At 37.7% G+C, this 11,134-nt stretch overlaps 2 protein-coding genes and 1 pseudogene across 4 annotated transcripts; 2 read left to right on the top strand and 1 right to left on the bottom strand.

The window, feature by feature from the left end:
* Positions 1 to 167: 167 nt before the first annotated feature.
* Positions 168 to 1,092, top strand: LOC147847319 (alpha/beta hydrolase domain-containing protein WAV2 pseudogene; annotated as a pseudogene). Its single transcript, XR_015532344.1, has 2 exons — positions 168 to 332; positions 430 to 1,092. The product of XR_015532344.1 is annotated as an alpha/beta hydrolase domain-containing protein WAV2 pseudogene (transcript).
* A 764-nt stretch (positions 1,093 to 1,856) lies between these two features.
* Positions 1,857 to 6,249, bottom strand: LOC147847318 (uncharacterized). The gene is made up of 5 exons (XM_087339321.1): positions 5,894 to 6,249; positions 5,322 to 5,425; positions 4,592 to 4,771; positions 2,813 to 4,476; positions 1,857 to 2,729 (listed from the first exon to the last, which is right to left on the bottom strand). The coding sequence occupies exons 1-5, from the start codon at positions 6,184 to 6,186 to the stop codon at positions 2,553 to 2,555; spliced, it is 2,418 nt and encodes an 805-aa protein (XP_087195447.1). The 5' UTR covers positions 6,187 to 6,249; the 3' UTR covers positions 1,857 to 2,552.
* A 3,684-nt stretch (positions 6,250 to 9,933) lies between these two features.
* On the top strand, positions 9,934 to 11,125 carry LOC147847317 (pentatricopeptide repeat-containing protein At1g56690, mitochondrial-like). Of its 2 annotated transcripts, none has more exons than XM_087339323.1 (3): positions 9,934 to 10,435; positions 10,549 to 10,790; positions 10,925 to 11,125. In XM_087339323.1, the coding sequence occupies exons 1-3, from the start codon at positions 10,377 to 10,379 to the stop codon at positions 10,963 to 10,965; spliced, it is 342 nt and encodes a 113-aa protein (XP_087195449.1). In that variant the 5' UTR covers positions 9,934 to 10,376; the 3' UTR covers positions 10,966 to 11,125. The 2 variants fall into 2 exon arrangements, with proteins under 2 accessions (XP_087195449.1, XP_087195448.1); XM_087339322.1 differs by having other exon boundaries at positions 10,915 to 11,125.
* Positions 11,126 to 11,134: the final 9 nt, after the last annotated feature.

Here is an 11,134-nt window from a genome sequence, read left to right as displayed (position 1 = left end):
GAAGAAAGAAAGATATATTAACGTCTTTTAAGAGGCCAAAATGGCCTATAAGACCAAACAAGAGATTACATCTTAAGTGTTGTCTTGTCTTTGAGAGAGAGAGAGAGAGAGTGAGGAAAAGAGAGAATGGGTGTGAGTGTGTTTGATCTCAATGAAATGATGCATAGGTTGCAGCATTGATCCTGGAGAATACATTCACTTCAATATTGGATATGGCAGGAGTTGTGCTACCTATTTTGAAGTGGTTTATTGGGGGGACTGGTGGCCAGGGTCTTCGAGTTCTAAACTTCCTTGTGCGCTCGCCTTGGAATACAATTGACGTTATTAAGGATGTATGTTTTCTTTGGAATTCCGACCACGTATCTGTTCATTCCTTGCTAGTGACGAATTCATCGTGTATTCATGCATGAAACGTATATAATTCTGCAGATTTCTGAACCCATATTGTTTTTATCGGGGAGCCAAGATGAGATGGTTCCCCCCATACACATGAAGCGGCTATACGATGTGTCATCTTCAAACCCAAGAAGTTTATTTGTGGAGTTCCCAACTGGAATGCACATGGACACATGGTTGTCTGGTGGAGATCGATACTGGAGGACAATCCAGCTATTTTTGGAGAAGTATGTTGGAAGCCCAAGAGTGGATGGTGAAGAAGGTTCTGTGGTAGATGCTCAATAAAAGAATAGTTTCATACTTGTGCCCTATACAAGCTAGCTACCAGAGAAACGTTATGATATATATTCTTGACATATCATCAATATGTAATGTGTCAAACTTATTGCTGAGAATAACAATCACATCGACAAAGGTCAGCTGAGTTGAATAGCAATGGCATTTTCCTACTCTTTTTCCTCAACCCGTAAGAGTGGAGAATAGATATGAAATATCACATAGTCTAGATTTTTAATGACAATCTGTTCTTTGCAATTAAGCATGGATGTATGGAGCTTCGTGTTATGCTGGATCTCCAAATGGCCGTGAGAGTACAAAGTTTCTACATCTCTTTCCTATATGAAGTTCTTAGCTCACAAAGGATTAATGATGTATCAATTATGTATTTATGGATAAAGATTATTTTATGTTCCAAGCCCCCAGTCTATATTCAAGAACCAGGATCAAAATGATTCGATTTGTAATGTTTAGGTTCTTCATATGACTTTCTTCTACATTTCAGCTAAAGACGAGTGAAGTCAATTCCAACCTGTAGATACTTTGTCCAGCTTCTGAAGCTGAAGAAGTATCACAGTCAAGGATTGGATTATCATAAGTCTCTTTTTGCAAATAAAGCCTACTTATTTTACAAATATGGTTTGTGTTGGGAGCTGTTTGTCTGTTGATGTCTTAGCTAAATCTACATGTTTTTCATTTACATTTCGAACATGTTAAGGGTTGCTTGATTGCCCTTATACTTCATTGTAGTATTGCCATCAAATGCTTCATGAACTTTCATAGCAGCAAATTGCACACATTTGTTACCAAGTCATCCTTTGACTAAAGGAGATGATCGAAAATGTCTAGCATTTGAAAAAATGGGCATTCTGCTATTATACTGGTGTTAATATTTATCTTTTGGTTGCTCTTTACTTATATTTATAATATTAAATTACTCCATTATTTGTCCAAATGGAATCATGCATAGATGAATACCTTTCAATATCTTCTGTTATTCTAATAAAAAATGGGCATGATATCTAATGATGTGATTATTACTGAAGTCAATATCTATCTTTGGTTGCTCTCTACTTGTGTATATAATATTACAGTAGTCCAAGATTTGTCCACATTGAATCATTTGTAGATGAATGCCTTTCAAAATCTTCTGTTCATCAAATAAAAAATATTTGGGCATGACATCTAATAATGTGATTATTACTGATGTAAATGCAATATATAATCTCTATATACTAGGTACAATTGACATGATTACTACTCTGAACCATCATAGGCATGCGTTATGTGAGGGATATTTCATATCTATCTACCACACCTAGGATGGATATCTGAAACAAATACAACTAATGAACAATGAAATACAAGAGTTAATTGAGAAATCAGCAAACATATTTGAGGCTTCTGTTTCTGAAGCTTTGGTCGTTAGTGAAATGTTTAGTTTGCAATAGTTGCAGGAAGTTAGAAGATTGTATTTCTTTAGGTTCACTATGCATGTAGTCCAAATTCTATACCAGCTCATCTTATGGAAGATATTCACTAAATCTTACTGCATCTAGATTATGGCTTAGCCTAAGCTTAGGAACTCCATTTGTTCCAGATTGTTATATCTGCAGCCAGGATGAGACTTTAGCCATCTGTTCTGTTTGCTTTATAGTTCATTATTTAATTGGCATAAAAGTTTCATGCAGAAACAATGAGCTTTGTCATAAAAGAATTGCCATTGGTACATGATGGTGTGGATGGATCTCATCCAGGGGAACGCACCAATATCAAATTTGATGCATGCTTCTTGCTTACAAGCATCCTATATCTATATACCTACAAGCTAAATCCTAACGTTCCTGTACAAAATTTCACAGTATTACTGATTGTACAATTTACATTTGCAGGAGCATGTTACTTATTTTTCTCAACTCCCCAAGAGCTGATAAGGCTGCCATGTGACCTTTACCACTCAGGAAAGCTTTGGAAAAGGAGTCCACAGTCTCTCTAAAAGCAGTTGAAGCACCTTCTCTTCCCAAATTTGCCTTTTGGGTTAAGGCATTCTCAAGAACCTATAGGAAGCACAAAACTTAATCACACAACTTGGTTTACGAGTTGAAACTAATATAAACATATCCAGATGTCCCTACGTTACCTTGATACTATCAACCATTGAATGACCGAGGGTCCGTAATGCAGCTTCTGGATTGTCCTTTTGCATTGACAAAGACAGATCCCCCACCTCAGGAGATGAGTTTATCGTTGTCTGGTCATCAGTTGAGAATCTTCTACTGTTTTGCCTGCCACTAATTGCATTTGCATCTTCAGCAAGGATGTTTTTGCCTTCATCATCGCCAGAGATGGAGGTTTCTCCATCAGATATCCACATCTCATTCCTTGCAACGCCTACTTGAGTAACACCCAAGGGGTCTATATCAGGTGTTGCAAATAGCTTCCGCCTTGTCCTAGGATGTATGTTGTCATTGGAAGCATGTTGAGTTGGTTTCTGATTTGAACCAACATCATTTACCAAGTTTTGCTCAACACTAGGATTGAACCAATTGCTTGGAGCTTCAGCTTGTGTATTCTTTCCAGCATCATCTTGACTGGCTTTCTGGTTTGAACCGTTTTGCACAACACTAGAAACAAACCCATTGCTTGGAGCTTCGGCTTGTTTATTCTTCCCATCAATGGTATGAACTTCCAATGAGGATGCTTTTGGGAGCACGGAGTTCATCCATCTCTCTTCCCAGTAGGATTCTGGGACAGATTTTTTGACAGCCTTTGGAGAATTTGTGTGCAATCCTTTAGTGGCAGCTGGGATATGAGGCTGAAATGGCGAATCAGACCAGTTTTTATGCTTAGTGTGATTCTTTTGGCTGAGTTGCTGAGTAAAACCTCGCATCTTCTTGGACAATGTGTTCTTAGATACATCAGAACTTGACTGTTCGAGAGCCTTGGTATTCTCTATCAGTCCTCTTATATCCACATCCTTGGGAAAACTTAATACCTTTTGAAGGCAACTTGCAGCATCAGAAGTAGCTAACAATGCGGATCGTAAATGGAGCAGCATTGAAACAGCGAAATTTGATACAAACGAGCTTCGAGTTGGCCAAGCCTTTGGAGAAGCCAAAAAGTCATCATGGCTTGTGCTTGGCAATGCAAAGATTGCATCCCAGACAAAAAGTAATTCGGCCAACTCAAACTCTCTCCCAAAAAGCACACGGAACCATCGTAATGCAAAAAATTGTGGCTCCACACCGAGCCCAACTAGATGACTGTATAGGGGCATGTCTACACTATAGAGTGTTTGATACATGGCAGCAGATGCTTCTAGTATAGGCGACATCCCACATGACCTTCCCTCATTTGAAGGTACATAGTAATCAGCAAGCACAAGGGAACTATCATTCCCTTTCAACAAGGCATCGAACAAACAATATGCATCATGTTCCAAAAACCTAACAGACAACAAATCACCGAGTTCCCCCTCGGCACCATAGCTATCGCTCCCACGCAACATGGTTTCAAGACTAAAACCGAAATCATCAGGTTCTAATAGGGCTGCATCTTCAGGATAAAGACATTGAGCCCAATCCTTAACATTTCCGTGATACATAGCTTCATGAGCATAATCAATTGAATGAGCTGCAAAAATGGGCAGCATTTGCCTCACCTCGGTATTATGAGAAGCATTTTCCTCGAGTGCAGTATCAAACCTATCTTCAAATGGATCCTTGTACCTCTTTCTTACTCTAGTAAGCAGTTCCACATCCTTGTGAAGAACATAAACCAAAGGTGCAAGTAACTCGTGCATTCCTAGAAACAGCCCAAAAACTGTGTGAACTCCATGGAGATTGATCATAACGGAATATACCAACTAAATCGCAAATTTTATGAGAAGATTCGCTCTTCATTGTTCACGCCATAGTACCTTGTCGATAACCATATTGAGGATGAATTAGAGCCCATACTAGCAGAACTCTCTTTAGAATGGCTTGGCATGTTTTGCTCTGAAAGAAGCTACCATGTTCTTCTGGATACAACCTTGCCAAGTCAGTGTTGATTGTCCCCTCAACCTTGTTGTTTTCAAAGTAACGTCCCCAGACACTCTCTGCAAAGCAAATAAACATAACAGGAAAAGGAAGAAAGCATGAATCCTTCACCATTTCTAAATATTTGCAAACCATGGCATTTACATGCATTGTTATGAACATGTGCATAACCTTAATGAATCAACAATGCCATAGATTTCTCCATCCGTTTGTGGTTGGTGGATACAGAAAATGTCAATCTCTGGCCTTGTTGAATGCATAATTTACCAATTGTAAATATTTACAAAACATTGCAAAATTCAAATCTCACATACACCAGTCTGGGTCTTCCAAAGATTGAGCACATACTTGGATTCTTATACTGAAATTCAATAACATATGCAAAGTATATGTGCCTTATGTGGATCTTTTATTGAATGAGGTGGAAAAACTATGCCAATTTAAGTCTTACATTGGTCCTTCTAAGTGAAAGTGAACACACTACACAAATTCAACCCTTGGTCGGATCATCCTATTGAATGGAATCAGAAAAACCCATGCAAATTAAAGTATCCCTTGTGTCAATACTATTGAGTGAATGTTAAAAAGACACGTGAATCTAAGCCTCACTTGGATCCTGTGACAATGGATTATCCACATGTAGATTATCAGCCTTCTGCAAATCTTCCATTAGATGAGGATCAATGATCAGGCGCCTTCGATGCTCAGCGTATCTAAAATACAGAGAGCACAATTAGATAGAAATTGAAGCAAAGTACAAAAAAAAACATGTCGAAACAGAAATCACATGGAGGATAAATTTGATAAGCATACATCCTCCGGACATTTTCAGCAGAGAAAAAGCTAATCAGATGGCAATATACAAAAATAAATCGCAAAAAAGACCACAAAATGAGTTGTTATTAGGATATGCCATACGCCCATTTGCAAAACAGAAGGTAAATTATCTAGGGATCCTAAACAAAACTATAAAAACTACAAAAGATCTGAAAAAGAAGAAGATAAAGATCTGCAAACAATACACCTTAATACCGAAAAAATGCACTATAAAAACATGCACCCGGAAGAGGGGGGAAAAACAGGAGGTGAATTGATATAAAGATGAAGATCCGTGCACACAAAAAGGAAAATGAAAATTTGATTTAAAAAAAAACTAGTATTAGAAGTATGGGTAGCATTACTTCCTCCGGCCATTTGCAGCAGCGCGGCGAAGCTCATCAATGGTGGTGGGGCAAGGAGGGAGCACGCCGAGCATGACCCGCCATCTCAAGCCGCGAAGCCGGGGTGGTACCGAATGATGATGAGGCAACGGAGGCGGAGAAGGGGAGGGTGTGGAGGTAGAGGGGGGGGCGGGCGCAGGATTAGCAGAAGATGGTGGTAGGGAGAAGATGGAGGAGGAGGAATTGGTGGGATCTATGGGCGATTCAAGGTCCATCATGTCTGATGCGCATGAAGAGGTGGAACTGAGTGGCATGGTGGAAGAATGAAGCAGAAAAAGAAGAAGAAGAAGAAGAAGAATGAAGAAGAAGAAGAAGAAGAAGAAGAAGAAGGAAAGATTTAAGAGAGAAACAGAGAGAAACACAGAGAGACGGATATGTAGACAGAGAGAGAAACAAGCAATAAGAAAAAAAAACAGAGTATGTACATACACATACAAATTAGACCTCTCTATTTTTCTATTTTCTTTATTTCTTTTTATTTTTATTTTAAATTTTTAATTTTTATTACTTTTTTTTTATCTCTCTCTTTTTTTTTTTGTGGGGCGGAACCGCCACCCTGCCACGTCAGCCTGCCATGGCCAATCCGCCACGTCAGCTTGGGAGCTTTTCCGGCATTTCCGCTTCGGATTCGCATTTCTCTCTTCTTCTTTTTTGTCCTTTTTTGCCTTTGGCCTTTTGCTTTTTGCTTTTTGCTTTTTTGCTTTTTTGCTTATGCAAACTGTTCTCTATGTATTGCATGTATTGTGTATTGCTTCGTTCTTACAACACACACACACATATATGTACATATATATATATGTATGTATAACAGTATATGTATATGTATACATGTGCATATGTATATATATATATATGTATGTATGTATGTATGTATGTATGTATAACACATATATATACATACATACATGTGTGTGTGTGTGTGTGTATTGTATATATATATATATAGGGAGACAGAGAGAGAGAGAGATTAGGGTTTAACAAATCGTACATCCTTGAGGTTATGGAACGACTAACCTAATTCCTTAATGCATTACCCAATGACGGTTTGTTTGCTTGTGCCCCCCCCCCCCCCTTTCATTCTCCTCGTTTATTTATCTCCATTCCTAATTACTATACGCATGTGATCAATACACTCGCCACGTCCACTGTCGTGAACAGTTGGAGTGACTAGGTCCCCCTCAAAAACGAAATGTGGAAGTGGTCACACAATTATAGTCAATCAACAATGATATCTTTGTTCACAAGAAATGAATTCGCTAGCCTGTTGACAACCAGAATTATGAAACATGTCATTATATACAAAAACATTTGGCCAAGGAGTTAGTCCATCATTTTCTAAGTTGCTTCCACAAATCCCTTGATTTCAATAAAGACTAGTAGCATCTAAGGGGGAAAATTAGTTGCCAAAGTATGGAGGAAAAGTCATACAATCATTCTGACTTTGCGATGGTACAAGAAGTCATAATTGGCTAAGACGTTGCCCATAAACTAGATTGATGACATAAGACCTTATACGTAATCAAAACATGTTGGCATTAGCATGTTATAAATATTGGCCTTTTACTAGAGGAAGCCAAAAGCATCATTTGATGCAAGCAAGCTTGTTAAAGGAATATATACATATTCATATTTATACTATTTTAAATGGTAATTGTTGTACCTCGAAGGAACGATTCTTTAATATCAACTTCTCTCATTGCTGCCCAACAATATTGACTTTCACGGCGATAAGATTATGCAAATTATTGCAAGTCTATTGTTGTGTGTTCCTGTTTAATTCTAAACTATTTTAAAACTCTTGAAGAGTTTTTTTTTTTAAGAGTTTGATTATCGACAAAATACTTCAATCACAAGTTTTCCTATATGGAATCACATACTTATATATGTAGAATTCAGTAAGCCACATCATACTTTTTGGATTATTGAAGAATATATGAGAACCACGAATATATATATACACACACATACACATTATCGAGGCTCCCCATGCATTCATGGGTACTCAAAAGTTTGATGTAATATAACCATTATTTTAGTTCAATCACATAAAAGAATTAAATGATTGTTGATATGTTATTTCAACACTCCACAAAAGGACATAATAGAGTTATTTTTTGTACATGCATTATTGGACACAATATTCCGATGCACTATTTTGAGATATACACATCAAGATTGGTTTCTTTAAAAGGTATGACAAATTGGTTTGGAACTAACCTCTCAAGACTCACATTGGTCTAAGTCATTCTACTAAAATAAGACTAACCATTATTGTGTGTGCGCATGCATGCACGCGCACTCACGTGTGTAGAGACACATCCCAGTAATGACTTATAAATTAAAAGAAGAGTGGGGATTTGATTGCTTACTGGGGATTGTAGCAACATATAGATTAGAAAAAAAAAGGATGTATTCCTAGACCAAGGTTTGATATGAAAGGGGTGATATGCGAGGACGCATGGCTTCGGAGGGCTAGAAGCGGGGAGAAAATGGGCTTTTTCTCTCTCCCACCAATCTAAAGTTTTCTAAAGCAATGTGTTGTCCCTACTACCTAGTCTAGTGTATGTGAGGCATACATTAGGAATTTGGGCCCATGCGTGCAAAAGTTGCCAACACATGTTACTATTTGTGGTGGTGTGATCTTCACAATCTACCTTCAAATGCCCAAGTTTATTCACCTGAAAAATATTGCAATATAAAAGTAAAACAGAATGATCAGAATGGCTCGTGAAAGTATCACAAATAGTATATACTTAGACATTAAAAAATGGGAAGAATTGTAACATGTTACTGATAATGATTGCATGAATAATGATTATATGGTTTCGAAACATATAGTTTGTAGAGGTGTTTTCGAATGGAAATTTCCTTTGGTTGCTTCACTCGCTTGATAATCTCTCTTTGTCTTAGGAAGTGACAACTATCTTACAGGATCATAAAAAATCAATCTTTATTTTGAAGAAACAATGAATTTTCTAATAAGAAGGACTAGAATTAAACCAAAGAAATAATCATTGTACATTGAGTTAACCCAGAGTGCAAGCCTTTGTTCACTATGGTATGTTACATCAAACGTACCTTGGATTCTTATTTCCATAAAGCCACAAGATCATGAACCAAAGAAGTATGATCCTCATGGAATAATGCAAGTGTTCCCCCTTAAGTAGTTTGCCTAAGGATTGTAACCTAATAGCAAAAAACAGTTCTAAAACCTAAAAAGTGCACGCTAGGAAATTCTCATAAGAAAATAACATCCACCAGGCAAAAAATGGGTTATAAAGCATAAATTAAAATAAGAAAGAAAAATCAAAGGGACATCGGTTTATGAAGACATTGGACTAAGAAAGTAGATATTGTTTTTCTCACAAAAATGGATGAGCAAATTGTGCATATTAAAACATTGACTCTTCTCACCATTGGTGATAACCAATATGGGAAGAATGAGTATATGGCTAAATAAATGATGAATGGATTGTTTGGCCCTAGTTTCCATCAAAATATTGTCCACACTTTTATCTAGTACAAAAACTAGTCTAGTCAACAATGATAAGGTTATCACTTCAATGCCTTGTCAACATAGTCTTTTTCCCAATTGCCATATATTAAAGTAGAGAAATTGGAACGTGATAAAATGGGGTGCCCTCCAAGTTCACAACTCAAGTTGTGACTTTGCTTAAAGATAATATGTATCTAGCACATTTAAGGTTTTGGGGGACTTGAAAGATTGACCAAATCGGATACGAAAACCTCCGAATAGCCAACTTCCTAAAAGTTTCTCCCCCAATAATCTGCGTTGAAAAGTCAAATCATTGTATAATATGCCGATTTTACTTAGTGCCACACAAACTTGGTGCCATGTTCAAAGTTTGTGCACCTTGAAACCCAATTATTAGGGTCAATGCTGAGCCCGTATGCTTCACAAGAAGCAATTGGCAACGGTTCAGTTTGAACCGAACCAAACCGCGAAACCCTGGTTTAACGGTTTAACAGTTTGTTTCAAATGCCATAATGGGTTCAAGGTTCCTGTTCTATACAAACATGAAGCCTTACAGAGTTTTGTTGGGGGCATACCTTTAACCTCCCATGGTGGTGGAGAGAGAGATATCTGCATGGAATCATATCATCAAAGAGTTCTCTCAGAGAAAACAAGTGGAAGATGCTCTTCAAGCTTTCCACCAGATACAGGCTCAAGGATTACTTCCTTCTAAGGCAACCTTTGTATGTCTCATTTCTTCATTCACATGCCACACCTACACATACCATGCCAAGAGAATGTATTGTATCATTCTAAACAGTTCTTTCGATTCCGATGTTGTTGTTGGATCATCCCTTGTCAACATGTTCAAAAATTGCGGTCACATGAATGATTGTAGAAGAATCTTTGATGCAATGCCATCTAGAAATGTTGTCACATGGACTATGATGATCTCTTCATGTGTTGCTTATGATGATTCTATCCATCTCTACAATCAGATGCTCCTTGATGGGATCTTTCCTAACAAGGTTACTCTCATGAACCTCTTCCGTGTTTGTTCTTCTCTGGATGATGGCAAAAGAATCCATTCCTTGTTATTAGAATGTGGTGATGATGTTGATGTTGATGTTGTTGTATGTAGCTCCATCATTACCATGTATGGGCGATGCGGTAGTCTGAAAGATGCACGAGAAACTTTCGACAAAATGAAAGAGAAGAATGTGGTTCTTTTGACATCCATGGTGTCTGCCTATGCTGATCATGGATGTGGAAAAGATGCCCTACAAATTTACCATCATATGTCACAACAGGGTTTTCTAGCAAACAAAATAACTTATAGCACTCTTCTTTCAGCATGTGAAGGTTATGATATTTTGGTATCAGGTAAGCTTATCCACGCTACTATCATACATTTTGGTTTCAACTTGGATGTCTTTCTTGAAACCGCCCTTGTTTCTATGTATGGAAAGTGTGGTAGCTTGAATGATGTCTCAAATATGTTTGACAGTATGCAACAGAGAAACACCGTATCTTGGAGTGCATTACTTGCAGCGTATAAGAATGGTGGAAAATGTGTAGAAGTTCAGCAGCTTTATTGTCAAATGCTACATGAAGGAATTTTGCCAAGTAAAGCAAGCTTTCTTATACTTTTGAATGCTTTAGGCAATCTAGGAGCACAAACTGAAGGACGGCGATTGCATGCTACCATTATCCAATCCATAAAGTGT

The sequence above is a fragment of the Azolla caroliniana genome, unplaced genomic scaffold, assembly GCF_043228905.1.
Source record: "Azolla caroliniana isolate FFs.n. ecotype wild unplaced genomic scaffold, voAzoCaro1.0.p SCAF_1187, whole genome shotgun sequence".
NCBI lineage: Eukaryota > Viridiplantae > Streptophyta > Polypodiopsida > Salviniales > Salviniaceae > Azolla > Azolla caroliniana.
The sequence above is the reverse complement of the archived record's forward strand: the minus strand, read 5'-3'. Positions and strand labels throughout refer to the sequence as shown.